At 50.4% G+C, this 17,494-nt stretch overlaps 1 protein-coding gene across 2 annotated transcripts in view; it reads left to right on the plus strand.

Annotated features, from left to right (window-relative positions):
• Window positions 1–8,740: 8,740 nt before the first annotated feature.
• The window catches only part of KDM7A (lysine demethylase 7A), a 97,048-nt gene continuing 88,294 nt past the window's right edge, over window positions 8,741–17,494 (plus strand). Inside the window, exon 1 of one of the 2 annotated variants that reach the window (XM_051835658.3) lies at window positions 8,741–9,109. In XM_051835658.3, coding sequence (XP_051691618.3) covers window positions 8,916–9,109 — 194 coding nt within the window. In that variant the 5' untranslated portion in view covers window positions 8,741–8,915. The remainder of the gene's footprint in view (window positions 9,110–17,494) is intronic. The other variant, XM_089328710.1, reaches the window with a different exon arrangement.

Genomic DNA, 17,494 nt, shown 5'->3' on the forward strand with positions numbered 1-17,494 from the left:
CAGAGAGAAAAGGAGAGGCAGAAAGAGAGGGGATGAATTTTAGCGCTTACCATTTTTCTTTTTTAAAAATATTGAGAGGTAGAGTTACAGAGATAGAGGGAGAGACACAGGATGAGGTCTTCCAGCCATTGGCCCACTTCCCAAATGTCTATCACAGCCAGGCTGGGCCAGGCTGAAGCCAGGAGCTTAGAATTCCATCGGATCTCCACATGAGTGGCAAGGGCCCAAGCACTTGGGCCATCTGCTGCTGCTTTCCCAGGCGCATCAGCAGGGAGCTGGATTGTAAATGGAGCAGCCAGGAGTCGAACAGGTACCCATATGGGATGCCCGTGTCTCAGTTCACAACCTCAGCCCCTTACCTGTTCTTTATGACTGAACGTTGTCTGATTTGCCAGGCTGGGTCAGGTGTTCCTATGTGCTATCAGAGCACTTTGTGTTTTTTCCCATTACAGTACTCAGCATATTATGTTTTATATTTTTGCTTACTTCTTTTCTTTTACAGACTGCAAGTCTGTTGTGGACATAGAACATATCTTTTATCCCTGTATGCTTAGCAACTATAATATGTTTGTAGTAAACTATAATGATGAATGGATGAAAGGATGGATGGATGAATACGTTTTAGTTTATTAGTTCTTAAAATTTGTATTTATTAATTTGAGAGACAGATAGTTCCCATCTTTTGGTTAATTCATAATAGCAAAGGCTGGGCCAGACCAAAGCCAGGGGCAGGAACTCAACCCACATCTCCCATGGGGGTGGCAAGGACCCAAACACTTGGGCTATCATGCTGCTTCCTAGGGTCTGCGTTAGCAGAAACCTGGAATGAGGAGCCACAGCTGGGACTTGAGCCCAGGAACTTTGATATAGAGATGCAGGCATCCCAATCAGTGGTCTAACTACTGGGCCAAATGCCCATTGCTTCTTCATTTTTTAATTTAGCTAACCCCTCTGGCTAATAACAGGCACTACAACACACACATAGACATGTATAATTGTCTGACTTAACCATTATATAACACTATGTTGTTTGCCCCACCAGAAATATCTCCTGTTCCCTAATGCACCTGGGAAAGCAGCAATGCTGGCTCAAGTACTAGGGCCCCTGCCAACCACATGGGAGACCCTGGTGGAGTTCCAGGCTCCTGGCTTCTGCTGGATCCAGCCCTGATGCGGCCTTTGGGGAAGTGAACCAGTGAATGGAAGTTCTCTCTCTCTCTCAGATTCATTTATTTTATTTGAAGGCAGACTTACAGAGAAAGAGAGAGAGAGAGAGGGAGGGAGGGAGGGAGGGAGAGAGGGGGCGAGAGAGAGAGAGAGAGAGAGAGAGAGAGAGAAAGAATGAGAATGAGAATCTTCCATCTGCTGGTTCATCCCTCAAATGGCTGGGGCTGAGCCAGGAGCTTCTTCCAGGTGTCCCATGTGGGTATAGGGGTCTAAGCACTTGGGCCATCTTCTGCTGCTTTCCCAGGTGCATTAGCAGGGAACTGGATTGGAAGTGGAGCAGCCAAGACCTGAACCAGGGCCCATATGGGATGTCAGTGTTGCAGGCAGTGGCTTAACCCATTACGCTGCAGTGCCAGCCCCAGGAATATCTTCTCAATACATCAGAGTGCTTTGGAACTCAGCATGGGAAATCTTGAGTGGTAACCCTGAAAACTGTCTCAGTAATTGGATTGGCATTTTTTTTAAAGATTTATTTATTTATTTGAAAGGCAGAGTTACACAGAGAGAGAAGGAGAGGCAGAGAGATAGAGGTCTTCCATCTGTTGGTTCACTCTCCAGTTAGCTGTAAGGGTCAGAGCTGTGGCAATTCAAAGTCAGGAGCCAGGAGCTTCCTCCAGGTCTCCCACATGGGTGCAGGGGCCCAAGGACTTGGGCCATCTTCCACTGCTTTCCCAAGCCATAGCAGAGAGCTGGATCGGAAGTGGAGCAGCCGGGACTAGAACTGGTGCTCATATGGGATGCTGGCACTGCAGGTGGCAGCTTTGCCCACCACACCACAGCACCGGCCCCTTGGTTGGCATTTGAAACAAAGACTTTGGGGTGGGTGTTTGGTGTAGTAGCTGTCGCTTAGGATGCCAGCACCCTGTATCAGAGGGACCAGGTTTGAGTATCAGCTCCCCTTCAGATTTCAGCCTCCTGTGGATGTACACCATAGGAGGCAGCAAATGATGGCTCAAGTGATTGGGTCCCTGCACTGTGTGGGAGACCCAGAGTTAGCTCTGGCCTCCTAGCTATGGCCTGGCCCGGCTCTGCTGGTGCAGGCATCTGGGGAGTGAACCAGTGAATGGAAGCTGTCTGTGTCTCTCTGCCTTTCAAATGAATAAATAAGAATTTTAAAAAGTGTAAAGACTTTTGGTGCTTTGATAGACCAAAGTAATACACAAATTCACAGAATTTATTACTACAGGATAACTTTAAGTTCTAGGTCCACTGAAAGGTGAAAGTTAAATTCATAGACTTTACTTTTTAGAGCAATTTTAAGATAGTATATAGTTCCCATAAGCATATGCCTAGTTCTCCCTGTTATCAACATCTTACATTTGTCTGTCTGTTATAGACTAACGCACTGATACATTAACCAGAGCCTGCAGTCCACTGATATCTCCTTAGTTTTGATTTAATGTCTTTTTCCATGATCCCATCTAGGACTCCACGTTACATTTGTCATGTCTCCTTAGGTTCCTCTTGGCAGTTTCTTAGGTTTTCCTTGTTTGCCACATCCTTGACAGTTTTGAGGAGTATGGGAGTTTTTCTGCTGTTTTTCTTCTTGTCAGACTAAGGTAAATGTGAAACTTTCCATCAGGAGACGTCCCAGTTCTCAGCTTCGTCTGTTCCACACTGCTCACCTGTGCAGGCATGCAGCCCTGGGGAGATTTAGGAGACTCTGGATAGATACATGATCTAGAAAAGAGCCACCTTCTCTCCCACGAGAAGGGCTGAGTCTTTCCTCTTTATTTCATATACCATCTATACTGTCAACCTTCACCAAATAATGGCCCCACAGCATTTTGATCTCTAAAGCACAGCTACAACTCTAGAAGGTGTTATAGGAAGAATATAGATTTAGGAATAGGCAACGATCAACTATGAACTGTCATTTATCTAACACCCAAACAGACTCAAGCAAAAGGCTTCATTTTAAAAACTTACTATGAAAACTTTCATATAGAAAGTTTTACAGAACAGTTGAAAGACTGGAAGAACAAACATCCATATACATAGATTTCCCTAAAGGCTGTGGATAGTATTTGTTTAATCCATCTCCTGAGTTCATGCTGAATACTTTATACTGTATCCTTGAGGAGGCATGTAACACCAGGCTACATTCTTGACTGCTTTGCTTACTAATGTCACGTATCTGTCTGTCTTCAGTATACGTCATCACTGCTGTGTTCTTGCAGTGGCACCTTGAATATGTCCAGCGTGAAGACAGCTCTTCAGTAGTCTGTTAACCTTAGGCTCTGTAGAATTTTTCCTAGCTCTTGGGGCAGAAGCAAAGGCAGTGCAGCTGATTGTCCACAAAGCTGCTGAATTTTGTATTAGGGCATGCTTCCCCTGCCCCCTCCCCCTTTATAATAGGTCCTGCTTTCTCTCTCTAATTTTGTGTATTAGGTCCTGCTCTCTCTCTCCCCCACTATGTCAGAGACAGAGTTATGGGGAGGGAGGGAGGGTGGGAAAGAGAGAGAGAGAGAGAAAGAAAGAAAAAGACACACACAGAGGGAAAGGTCTTCCACCTGCTGGTTCACTCCCCAAATATCTGCAAATCGGAAGAGGAGCAGCTGGGACTAGAACCGGTGCCCACATGGGATGCTGGTGCTGCAGGTAGAGGCTTAGCCCACTATGCCACAGCACTGGCCACCCCCTCTTTCTTTTTTAAAAGATTATTTATTGGAAGGGCAAAGTTTCGTATATACAGAGGGAGAGGCAGAGAGATTTTCCATCAGCATGTTTACTCCCCAGGAGGTCTGGGCCAGGCTGAAGCCAGCAGCCTGGAACGCCACCTGGTCTTTCATGTGGGTGGCAGGGGCCCAAAGATTCGGGCCACCTTCCACTGCTTTCCCAAGCACATTAGCAGGGAGGTGGATCTGAAGTGGAACAGTGTGAGATCAGTGTCGCAGGCAGCAGCTAGACCGGCTGTGCCATAGCACCAGCCATGGGTCCTACTGTCCCCACTGGGACTCTGCTCTCCTCTTTCCCCCAGCCCCAGTGCTGTAGCCCTTTCCATCCAGATGCTGTCCTCTTTACCTCACCTCAGTAAAATGAAAATATCCTAGTCTTTCCATAACTGTAGCAGGCTGCTCCCTGTGTAGTTAATCTGATGAACAGGCTATTGTGAGGCTCAAGTTGTATAAAGTGCTATACGAGAACAAACTGCTAGCATTTAATGTATGTCAGTAGTTTAATGTAGCACTTCCAATGCATGCTTGGTTTCTAAGAAAGGGAATAGCAGACACAAGTTATGGATGGAGACAGACAAGTACTGTTAGTAGCAGGAAACAGGATTGTTAGGTTGGGGAAAAAGTTCCTTGCCAGAGAGAAATAAACCTGTGGACAGCAGCAGCGTTAAAAGCAGAGTGGCTCAGATTTGCTGTGACAATGAGAGGTACTCAGGTAGTCTAGGTACTCAGCTCTAGGTATTGCAGTCTCCGCAAGAGAAAAGGGCAGAGGAAATGCAGCGTGGTCACACACCGCCATGGAGCAGGGTTTCTTTCTTCAAGATATTTTCTTCTGAAATTCTCTCCTCTCCTTTGTCTCTGGTGGGATAACACTCACCTCATCTTTTCTCCTAACTCTCTAGCTGCTTTTCAGTCCTATTAAGCTAAAAATTAATTTTGTTACAAAACTTTATTATAAACTTAACAACCATACGGCTTATTATGTGCTAAGAATTGTGCCCAGCAATTTATCTCATTTAATGCACCCGACTCTGAAGCAGATATGCTTATCATCTGCATTAAAATGAGCGAATTAAAACCCAAATTTAAGTAAGTTGTCACAGAGGCAGTGCATTGTAAAATCCAAATCAGTGTGCTGAGTACCACATATAGACCTTGCCACTAAAATTTTGGCATTATCCAGAATTTTATTCTTTTCTTCTCAAGGTTAAATCTTTGTGTTTTTAACAGTCCATTATGGATTTGTACACTGTACAGTATTTTTATTCATTACTGACCTTCCTGTGTAGGAACTCAAGTAGAGTGGGTAAAAATACAAAGAAATGGGGCTAGCGCTGTGGCACAGAAGGTTAAACCTCTGTCCGTGGTGACAGCATCTCATATGGGAACTGGTTCAAGTCCCAGCTGCTCCATTTCTGATCCAGCTCTCTGCTATGGCCTGGGAAAGCAGTAGAAGATGGCCTAATCCTTGGGCCCCTGTACCCACATGGGAGATCTGGAAGAAGCTCCTGGTTCCTGACTTTGACTTGGCCTCAGCCCTGGCAGTTGCAGTCATTTGGGAGTGAACCAGCAGATGGAAGACCTCTCTCTTCCTCACTGTGTATCTCTGCCTTTCAAATAAATAAATAAATATTTTTAAAAAATTCACAGAAATGATCCTAGTATTTTTCTCTCTGAATCTTCTCACATGATGTGACTTCAATTTGTCCTATTATTGATGGTACGTATTCACTTGATGGTTTGTGAGCTTCTCAACAATGTAGTTATTCAAATTCCCTTTGTAATTAAAAAGAATTCTGTGGGGAGATATTTTGAAACTTTGTAAATACTCCAATTCTTACAAATCTTAAAAATCCACTTACTTACTTGCGAGGCAGAGAGAGTAAGCGCTCATCCCCTGGCCCACTCCCTAAATGCTGCCAAGGCTAGGGCTGGGTCAGGCAGAGGCTGGGAGCCTAGAATCCATCTCCCGCCTGGGTGGCAAGGGCCCAGTCACTTGAGCCTGAGTGTGCACCAGCAGGAAGCTGGAGTTGGGAGCAGAGCCACATCTCAAACCCAGGAACTCTAAAATGGGATGTGAGCACCCAGCTGTCTGTCCTGACTGCTGGGCCACAGCCCTTCCCCATGAGAGTTTCAGTTACGTATTTGTTCACATCCCTGTGGTTTCCCATATTACTACAGTATTGTTTTATTCTGAAGTTCAGTTTGTCCTTGATTTGGCCAGCGTGACACAGGTTGGCTTGAGTCCTCTTGACGCACCTGTATTTTCTGGCACAACTAGAGACTCTAGGCTCATCCTGTACTTTCTCTTCTCCAGTCTTGGGAGTGGAAAATAGCATGGAAAAGCCAAGCTCTGGGCTAGAAGTAACTTATTTGTGGTGATCCCACTCCCAGATCCTGTCAGTGCAAAGGATACATATGTACTTATTCATCAGTGTCTATGTATTTCTACAAGTAGAAACAGATTAATATCCTCCTTACTAGCATACTATTTATTATCATTCATTCTAGTTTACTTTTCGCTGTTTGTAACTTCCTCCATGGTAAGAAGTCTGGCCCCTCTTCTCCATACTTCATTTATGTAACCAATCCTTGGTAGTTAACAACTCTCTCACTCTCCCTGCTGCCTCCCCCATTGCTGGATAGCTGCTTCTCCCAACTTCCCACCCCGTTGTTGACTGCCCAAGGCCAGGTGGCTTCTAGAACCTACTGCACCAGGTTCTTCCTCACTGGGGATGCCTTCCTCACCCAAACTATTGACAGCTTTTGCTGTCCTCTCAATATACACACCCTCTTTTTAAGATATATCATCTTGGGGCCAGCGCTGTGGCGTAACTGGAAAAAACCTGCTGTCTGCAGTGCCGGCAACCCATATGGGCGCTGTTTCGAGTTCCGGTTGCTCCTCTTCCGATCCAGCTCTCTGCTGTGACCTGGGAAGGCAGTGGAAGATGGTCCAAGTTCTTGGGCCCCTGCACCCGCGTGGGAGATCCAGAAGAAGCTCCTGGCTCCTGGCTTCAGATCGGCGCAGCTCTGGCGGTTGCAGCCATTTAGGGAGTGAACCACTGGTGGAAGACCTTTCTCTCTGTCTCTCCCTCTCTGTAATTCTGCCTTTCAAATAAATGTCTTTATATATATATATATATATATATATATATATATATATATATATATATATATATTTGCTTCTTCCAGAACCTCTGTGAAGTGATCAGGGAAGGCATTATTATGCTCCATACTTCTCGTTTTAACAGATCTTCAGAAACCTACTTGCAGAGAAGCGGAGTGACCTGCTCAAGTGACTGGCAGCCCCTGAATGTAGGGCTTTCCCACTCCTCCAATCCACACACCAGAATGACAGCCTAACTTTCCCTTTTTCTCCAACAGATGGACGTTTTGTGGTCAACCATGATTTGCAAGCTTTTCTCTTCCCGCAGTCTAAGTGCCAAGCAGCGGTGCGGTGGAGGCAGATCAATGATCCAGGATCTTCAGCGAGTTTTCTCTCTAGAGGAGAGGTCAGAATCGACCAGCGCGTCCGTGCCTGGGGACGGTGGGACGGACCCCTCGCCAACACCGCCAGGGAGCCGCGGGCCTTCCCACCCTGCAGACACGCGGCGACAAGTATTCACTCAGTGATCCCAACTCGTCCTCCGACTCGGGACCTTACGACTCCAAGGCTTGCCTGTGCTCTTCGGTATCTGTCACCCGGTTTTCCTGTGGAGTTCCAGCATCAGACCCTTTCCTGGCGGCTTAGTTACCACGCACCGAGCGCCGCCGACCCCGCGAGGGGACACTCAGCCTGCCCCGGTGCTCGGGCCGGCGCCCCCGGGAAGAGCGCGGGGCTCCCCGCAGGCACACACGCGGCGCCGGCCCCTTTCCACCCCGCAGGAGCGTCGCCGGGCCCCCGCTTCCGCCTCAGAAATAGCGACGCCGGCTCCGGCTCGCTCGCGCCGCCCCGCCGGCCCCTCGGGCCTCTCAGCCCGCCGTCCAGCCGTCCCCGCCGTCCCGCGTCCCCTCAGCCGGGCGCTCGGGCCCCTCAGCCCACCGCCCCGCCGTCCCCTCAGCCGGGCGCTCGGGCCCCTCAGCCCGCCGCCCCGCCGTCCCCTCAGCCGGGCGCGCGGCCCCGCCGCCCCCTCAGCCCGCCGCACCGGCCCCTCAGCCCGCCCCGCGCCCCCTCAGCCCGCCGCACCGGCCCCTCAGCCCGCCCCGCGCCCCCTCAGCCCGGCGCTCGGCCCCGCCGCCCCTCAGCCCACCGCGCCCCCTCAGCCCGCCGCGCCGGCCCCTCAGCCCGCTGTCCCGCGCCCCCTCAGCCCGCCCTGCCCGCCGCGCCGGCCCCTCAGCCCGGGGCTCCGCCGTCCCGCGGCCCCTCAGCCCACCGCCCTGCCCGCCCCTCAGCCGCGGGCTCCGCCGTCCCGCGGCCCCTCAGCCCGCCGCCCTGCCCGCCCCCTCAGCCTGCCGCGCCGGCCCCTCAGCCGCGGGCTCCGCCGTCCCGCGGCCCCTCAGCCCGCCGGCCCCTCAGCCCGGGGCTCCGCCGTCCCGCGGCCCCTCAGCCCGCCGCCCTGCCCGCCCCCTCAGCCTGCCGCGCCGGCCCCTCAGCCGCGGGCTCCGCCGTCCCGCGGCCCCTCAGCCCGCCGGCCCCTCAGCCCGGGGCTCCGCCGTCCCGCGGCCCCTCAGCCCGCCGCCCTGCCCGCCCCTCAGCCCCGGGCTCCGCCGGGCAGCCGCGGAGGGCAGGCAGCACGCGCGCGTGCGCGGCACGCACGGCCGAGCGCCGAGCCGAGCGCCGGAAGCCGCCGGGCCGCAGCCTGCGCGCGGGGCGCGCCGCCGCCGCTGCCCTCTCGCCGCGGTCGCGCGCGCGCTCTGAGGCGCCGCCGCCGCCGCCGCCGCGGCTGCTGCTCCGGCTGCTGCAGGAGGCGGCGCTGGCTGGCGGCTGCGCTCGCTCCAGTCTGCGAGCGGAGCAGCGAGCGAGCGTGTGTGTGTGTGTGCGTGTGTGTGTGTGTGCGTGTGTGTGTTTTAAAGATGGCCGGAGCGGCGGCGGCGGTGGCCGCGGGAGCAGCAGCTGGAGCCGCCGCGGCAGCCGTGGCGGTGGCGGCTCCGGGCCGGGCCTCGGCGCCCCCGCCGCCCCCGCCCGTGTACTGTGTGTGCCGGCAGCCGTACGACGTGAACCGCTTCATGATCGAGTGCGATATCTGCAAGGACTGGTTCCACGGCAGGTAAATAAGCCCCCGCCGGCCCCGCCGCCGCCGCCGCCGCCGGCCGGCTCCCCCTGGCCGGGCCGCCGCGCCGCGTCCAGCGTCCCGGGGGCCGCGGGGCCGGGCCGCGGGGGCGCGCGGGGCCCCGGGCTAGCCGGGCGCCGGGCAGGTTGCCGAGGGGAGCCGGTGGGCTTCCCCGGCCCGGGCGAAGAGTCGCCACAACAAGCAGGAACAAAGGGGGCCGACGGAGAAGTTGGCAGGGGGAGCCCGGGGCGCGGGGCCGCGGCCGGCGGGCGCAGCGCCGGGAGGGCCCGGAGCCCCTGGGCCGCCCGGGCCGCCCGCCGCGCCCCGGGCTCGGGCCGGGAGCCGCCGGCCGCCCCTGCCTTCCTTCCGGGAGGCGGCGGGCCGGCGCGGGCCGCGCGTCCCCCCCCGCCGCGGGTCCCCGTCGCGCCCCCTTCCCCGTCTTCGTCAAACTTCCGCGAGCAGCGGGGCGCCGGGACGGGGGGCGGCGGGGCGGCGCAACAGATGAGGCGGCCGCGCGGGGGGCTCGCGGGGCGCTCGCTGGGGGCCCGGGCCCGGCGGCGGCAGGTCGCCCGGGGTCGCGGCCCGCGCCCCAGCGCAGCCCCGGCGGCCGGCGGCGGCCTCCCCGGGCCCCCGCGCCGCGCTCGCGCCGGGCGCAAACTTTACAAAGAGCGCCGTGGCCGTGGCCCGGGGGCCGGCGACCCCGGGCGGCGGCGGCTGACTCACGGGGCACCGGCCGCCGCCGCGCCGCGGCTTTGACGTTTGCGAGCGCTCGGGCCGCCTCCGCAGCCAGGCCGCCGACTCGTGTGTTTTGTAATCAAAGTGTGAGGCTAATAAAGGCGGCGCCACAGCCTCTTGACTCCGGCGTGGGAGGGACTCGCAGGCATTTAAACAAAGAAACTAGTTGGGGCTGGGCTCCCGAAGTCCGTGTTTGGGCGCCGCGGCGAAGCCTGCGGTCACCTTTGGGTGCAGCAGGTCCCTCCGGGCCCCGCTGGCTGTTGTGTCCCGGCGAGAGCACGCTCGCGAGCTGCAGCAGATGTGCCGGCTGCGGTGGTAGGAAGTGTCCTTTGATTGACAGGAGGGCATTTAAATGCAGCCTCCGCTCCCCCTCCCCAATTTCTCGGCAGCACTCGGGGCCAGGCCAGATGTCTTGGTCTCCCTCTGCTGGTCCGGGGAGAGAAAGCCCTAGAAATTACAGGGTTTCAGTGTCGACTGCGAGATACAGTTTCACTTAATTTTCAAGTACAGTTAGTTAATCAGTGTTGAGGTTAGGCGACGTCGACGACGGAAAACAAGACACGTTATCCCTTTCAAAGAAAGGTGGCCTCCTCGTTTTGCATCAAGATGTTCGTTAGTTTTCTGCAGTTTTGTATGGTTGTGCAATATTGTTAAACCTTGCCGCTTGTAATTAACAAAATATTACCCAAGGAAGTTTTTGTTACTGTAAACGGAATTTTTATGAGTATCTAAAAGTGAAATTTGAAGATACCAAATCTTGCCAGTTCTATTTTGACATCCTCTGTTTCCATAAAATAATTCTAAGCCACTAGAATAGATTATTCAAAAATTTAAGTTCTGTATAGAATTAAAACCCTAGTGATTATGTAAATGCTTAGTTTTTCAAAGAACTGTTTTATGAAATTGAAGCTTTTTTAAGGTTTTACTTTAGTTTCATTTTTAAAAAAAGATTTATTTTTTATTTGAAAGGCAGAGTGCGAGACAGAGGGAGAGTCAGAGATCTTCCATCCGCTGGTTGACTCTCCAAATGGCCACAGTGGCTATAGCTGGGCTGATCAGAAGCCAGGAGCCAGGAGTTTTTCGAAGTCTTTTACATGGGTGCTGGGTTCAAGCACTGGGTCATTTTCTGCTACTTTCCCACTAGCATTAGCAGAGAGCCTGATGGGAAGTGGAGCAGTCAGGACTTGAACCAGCATCCATAAGGGATGCCGGCTCTGCAGCTGGGAGCTTTACCTGCTACCCCACAGCGCAGGCCCTAAAACTGAGGCATTTTAAGTTGCATCAGAAATTTGTCCCATTGTGCAGTGTAGAGATTTAATAGGTTGGTAAATTTTAGACTTGTTTTTTTTTTTTTTTTTTTTTTTTGCCATCTTAATTTAGGTAACAATGCTGTAGTCATGAAAAACTTCAGGTCTTATAGAGAATTTTCTAGTATGTTTGAGTATAGATTGGTAAACAGGAGAGGCTGAAGGAGTAGAGGGCACAGAGGAGAGAGCAGGACTGAAACACCAAGCCCTCCTTGCTCTGCCCTGTGGATCTATGTAACTCTGTGTTTGTGAAAGGACTCTAAAGTATATGGCCTTCTTTTTAAAAATATTTATTTATTTATTTGCAAGTCAGAGTTACACAGAGAGAAGAGGCTTTTTTTTTTTTTTTTTTTTTTTTTTTTTTTTTTTTGAGCCCACTTTGTTTTGAGCAGATTCTTGTGACTTTAATGTGGTCAGGTGTCACAAGTTAGCAAATGCAGTGATACTGTGTTGCCCCAGCAAGGCGGTATGTGAAGTCACGTGTTCTTCCTGTGACTGTACCGTTGAATGATATTTTCTAATGCAACAAAGTATACCTTATGTGTTAATTATTAACCAGATAGCATTGGCCTCCATGGGAGTTGGCCCCTGCAGGACTAAGCTGTATCACTGGTCTCCACCCTCAGTTCTGGGGTCAGGAGCTGGCCCATCTGCAGAAGGAGGGAAGGGACCTAGGAGGTTGGACACACAGAATTGCCCTCATCTGGATAACTTCTTGTTATCTTGTTCTGTTGCTTTTTAAACTCGGAGAATCAGTGAGTCTTGATATAAATTTCGGTTTGCTCTGCCTGGAGTTTGTGTTATCAGGAAATCTGAAAAGTTGTCCCCGTGTGTCTCGTGACAGGGAGGGCAGGCCCGTCTTGGTGCTTTGCTGTCAGGCCACCAGGCGGACGGATCACCTTCCTGTGGACACTTGGACGCTTTGCTTGCATCCTTGGTGTTCAGGAATGTCCATCCCTCAGTCCACCCTTTTGCCAGTGAGAGGAGAAGAGAGTACTTGCCAGGCAGGGTCCACTGTCCAGCTGATAGTCCAGGGCTGTGAGCTGGGGGGGACAGGATTTTCCTGGGAAGATGCCTTCCAGTCTAGAGATGGAGTTCTACTCTGAATCTCTGAATTCTTCTGGAAGGTTGGTAATGACCTCACCTGATAACCCCTTACCCCCCCCCCCCATCTCCAAGCTGGATATCTTGCTATACTACTTTTAAATCATCCCATGCAAAGCTGCTTCAGTGTCCTAATTTAATTGTGTTGGACTATCTCTTGTCTCCCCATTAGAATGTAAACGCTTTAGTATTAGTCTTAAATCACATTTTTTTTTTTTTTTTTGACAGGCAGAGTGGACAGAGAGAGAGACAGAGAGAGAAAGGTCTTCCTTTGCCGTTGTTTCACCCTCCAATGGCCGCCGCTGCAGCCGGCGCACCGCACTGATCCGATGGCAGGAGCCAGGATCCAGGTGCTTTTCCTGGTCTCCCATGGGGTGCAGGGCCCAAGCACCTGGGCCATCCTCCACTGCACTCCCTGGCCATAGCAGAGAGCTGGCCTGGAAGAGGGGCAACCGGGACAGAATCCGGCGCCCCGACCGGGACTAGAACCCGGTGTGCCGGCGCCGCAAGGTGGAGGATTAGCCTATTGAGCCACGGCGCCGGCTACATTTTTTTTTTTTAAAAAGGATTTATTTTTTTATTTGAGAGGCGGAGAGGTGTTCCATCTGCTAGTTCACTCCCCAGATGGTCATGACAGCCAGAGCTGGGCTGATCCGAAGCCAGGAGCCAGGAGCTTCTTTCAGGTCTCCCACGCGGGTGCAGGGCCCAAGCACTCGGGCCATCTCCTGGGGCTTTCCTGAGCCTTGCAGGGAGCTGGATCAGAAGTGGAGCAGCTGGGTCTCAAACCAGCGCCCAAATGGGATGCCGGCACTGCAGGCAGCAGCTTTACCTGCTGAGCCACAGCACTGGCCCCCACATGTCCGTTCGTTCGTTCTTTCTTTCTTTCTTTCTTTCTTTCTTTCTTTCTTTCTTTCTTTCTTTCTTTCTTTCTTTCTTTTTTTTATTGATGAAAGTAATTTATTATAGAAAAATTGGAAGTTGCAAAAAAGTTTAAAGAATATGAAAATACCCGTGTCTTCCATAGATAAACACCATTTTACTATTTGAAGTATATGTGTATATATATTTTCATTTTTTTAAAAGATTTGCTTATTGGGGTCAGTGCTGTGGTGTAATGGGTAAAGTTGCTGACTGCAGTGCCGGCATCCCATATGGGTGCCGGTTTGAGTCCCAGCTGCTCTACTTCCAATCCAGCTTTCTGCTATGGCCTGGGAAAGCAGTGGAAGATGGCCCAAGTCCTTGGGCCCTTTCACCCACGTGGGAGACCCAGAGGAAGCTCCTGGCTTCAGATAGGCACAGCTCCAGCCATTGCGGCCAATTGGGAGTGAACCAGAGGATGGAATCTCTTTTTTTCTCTCTCTCTGCCTCTCCTCTCTGTGTAACTGTGACTTTCAAGTAAAATAAATAAATCTTTAAATAAAAAAAAGATTTGCTTATTTATTTGAAAGGCAGAGTTACAGGGGGAGACAGAGGGAAGGGGAGAGGGAGAGAGATCTCTGCTGGTTTAGAGTGGGGGGTAGAGAGAGAGAGACAGACAGAAAGGGAAAGAGATATCTTCTGTCCACTGGTTTACCCCCCAAATGCCTGCAACAGCCGGGGTTGAGTCCATCTGAAGCTAGGAGTCAGGATTCCATCCTGGTCTCCCACACGGTGGCAGGGGACCAAGTACTTGGGCCATCTTCTGCTGTTTTCCTAAGCACATTAATGGGGAGCGGAATGGAAATTAGCAGCTGGAGCTTGAACTGGTTTTCCAGTATGGAATGCTGGTGTGGCAGGTGGTGGCTTAACCTGCTGCTGCCCCACATCACCAGCCCCAACTTCCAACTTTTTCCTCTCTTTAAAAGTTCTTTGAAAACATTTTTAGTGATTGCACACTGTTTCCATGGAAGTACATTTAAACATTACTCCCCTGTTGTTATTTACCTTGTTTACTATTGGTATTTGCTTATGATAGGATTGATGTCATTGTGGGCATCCATGATTATTTCCTTAAAATAAATCAAATGGATTAATACATGTCAAACACTTAGAAGATCTGGCAGATGGTGACTACTCAGTAAGAAATCTCCATGAACTAGAATCATTAATAAAAAGGTGCAGACGTTTTTAGGCTTTTTGTACCTTTGCCAGACTGTTCTCCATAAAGGTTATTTCATTTTTGTTTATAATACTTAAAATAAAATCAGTTTTGTTTGAAAGGTAGAGAAAGCCGACAGAGATCATCCATCAGCTGTTACAATCCCAAAATGCCCACAATGGCCAGTGCTGGGTCAGGCCACAGCGGGGCTGGGACCCACATTCTTGAGCCATTGTCACTGCCCCCCAGGATGCATAACAGGCAGCTGGTTTGGAAGCAGAGGAGCTGGGACTTGAACCAGGCACTCTGATATGGGATGCAGGCTTTCCAAGTGGTGACTTAAGCTACTTTGCCTAATACCTACACCAGGCTATTCCACTTTACTCTTGCCAGCTGTGCCCACTTTCTAGTTCCTTGAGTTTTTACCAGTCCAAGGTGTTATTTTTCTTACCCCTCTCCCCACAAATAAAACTGCCAAAAGGCATGCCCAAGACTGTTCATGACAGTGTTACTTATTATCCCCAAACTAGAACAACCTGGATGTCAAGAGAAAATTGTTTGAATTGTGGTACATTCATTGAATGGAATACTACTGAGTGATAGAAAGAAATGTACTATTGATCACCCAACAACATGGATGAACCTCATAAAGTTGAACAACAGAAGCCAGGCACAGAGGGTATACTGATGTTTCCATTTATATGAAGTTCAAATACAGACAGCTGCATGGCAGAAACCATTATGGTGTTTGTCCTTGTGGGGTTTGTTGAGTGAGAGGAGCTTCCGAGGTGGAGGTGGTGTTCTGTACTTTGGTCTTGGTGCTGGTTAGGTGAGTGGATAGAGATGTAAAAATCTGAGCTGCCTATGCACTGAAGATTTTAAAAAACATTTTATTTTAATGTTAGAAGTGTACTTTTATCACTAAATCATTAAAAGTAGTTGGAAATTTAAATTTAGGAGATGATGTACACTGTTTTATAGTTGTATTTGCTTCTGGTTCCCGACTTTAATGATTATCGTTAAGTAGAGTGTTGACTTTGGCTTAGAGCTTGTACTGTATCAGGCGCTGTTCTTGGTGCTAGGAACAGTGAACAGCACAAAGTTCTTGCTGTTTTGTTACATATGCTAGCAGAGGAACAGAGATAAAGCAGTCTGTGACAAAAGAGTGGGAAGTACTGTGGAGCAAATTTGAGTTGAGGAAGAGAGGGAGGTGGGGTAGTAGTGTTCTGCTGTGTAGGGTGTGATTATGGAAGGCCTTGAGGAGACCCTCGTACTCAGCCAGTCTAGGAAGAGGCATGCCAAGCCAGCGGAAGGAGAGGTGCAGTGTCGTGAGGCTGGGGGTGCCTGTCAGTGCCAGGGAGAGCCAGAGCGCCCACGTGGAGTGACCTGGAGCTGGTCGAGGTTGGATCGTGTAGGGTTAGTGTTTTGGATTTTATCTGAGCAGATGCTTTACTTTGAGTGTAACCCTTGAAAGAACTGCTCCGGCTGCGACAGCGGCTGAGACGTGAGGGAGGAAAGGTGAGGCTGCTGTAGTAATCCAGGCGACAGATGCTTTGAACTGAAAGTTCAGTTCATGGGACTGTGAAAACTTTATCTGGAATACTACTACGGGTGGGAGTTGGTTAGATAATTGCTTTACAGGGCCCAGAGAACTCACTAAAATGATGTTTTATCAAGGGCACTGTTCTGATAACATCAGATACATGTTACCATTATCCCCATTTTAGAGGTGAGGTAGCTGAAAGGACATCAGTAGTTTTCCCGGGGCTGCAAAGCTCGGGGTGCTGCAGCTGGTCCCATGCAGAGCCCAGGTAGGTGGCACTAGGTCTCTGTGTCCTCAGCTGCAGGTGTGAGTCTGTCTGTTCTGGGAGTGTATAGGTTGGTCAGATAAGGCAGGGTTCCAGAAAGAGATGCCTGGATACCTTTTTTATGTTGTTTTCCATTAAAATTTTCTTTATCATAAACTTGTAAAAAAATTGTCATATTTTCCTTGAGGATGGAGTATTTATAAGGGACTTACTTAAAGTGTTTTTGATTATTGGAGTATATTTCTTTTTTTTTTTTTTAAAGATTTTATTTATTTATTTGAGAGTTACACAGAGAGAAGAGAGGCAAAGAGAGAGAGGTCTTCCATCCAGTGGTTCATTCCTCAATTGGCCGCAACGGCTGGAGCCGTGCTGATCTGAAGCCAGGAGCTTTTTCTGGGTCTCCCATGTGGGTGCAGGGGCCCAAGGACTTGGGCCATCTTCCGCTGCTTTCCCAGGCCTTAGCAGAGAGCTGGATCGGAAGAGGAGCAACTGGGACTAGAATCAGCACCCATATGGGATGCTGGTGCTTCGTTAACCCGCTGCGCCACAGCACCAGCCCCTGTAATATATTTCAGTTTTTATTTAATTAGGGATTAGAATTTTTTTTTTTTTTTGACAGGCAGAGTTAGACAGTGAGAGACAGAGAGACAGAAAGGAAGGTCTTCCTTTCTGTTGGTTCACCCCACAAATGGCCGCTTACGGCCAGGATGCTGCGGCCGGCGTGCTGCGCTGATCCAAAGCCAGGAGCCAGTTGCTTCTCCTGGTCTCCCATGCGGGTGCAGGGCCCAAGCACTTGGGCCATCCTCCACGCCTTCCCGGGCCACAGCAGAGAACTGGACTGGAAGAGGAGCAACCGGAACAGAATCTGGCACCCCAACTGGAACTAGAACCTGGGGTGCCGGTGCCGCAGGTGGAGGATTAGCCAAGTGAGCCGCGGCGCCAGCCTAGAATTATTTTTAAAATTTGTTTTATATACCTTTCACCTTAATATTGGAGTCTTTTAATGTTACAGTGTAATTTATTTGGTAAACACTTGTCTCATAAGAACAAAAACCCCATATTTTGAACGTTTTTGATTACTTTTTTGATATGGCGGTGTATCCTAAGAGAATGTATGAATACTTGTGTTTGACTTCTTACAGTTTTGTATATTTATGTTCAGTTTTGCTATTTGAATAAAATATACTGTGATGCATGGGGCATACATTTCTCTCATTAAACTTCTTTTTAAATATTTAAAAATTATTAGTTTGGGATAGATTGCTGTTTGGTATACTCTTGTAACCTATGTTCTTAGTATGAAATTGAGTTTCCTGATCTCTCATGGGAAGGAATGCTTTTAGTTTTACAG

This window comes from Oryctolagus cuniculus, chromosome 3 (genome assembly GCF_051225735.1).
Source record: "Oryctolagus cuniculus isolate XC-2025 breed Fujian yellow rabbit chromosome 3, ASM5122573v1, whole genome shotgun sequence".
NCBI lineage: Eukaryota > Metazoa > Chordata > Mammalia > Lagomorpha > Leporidae > Oryctolagus > Oryctolagus cuniculus.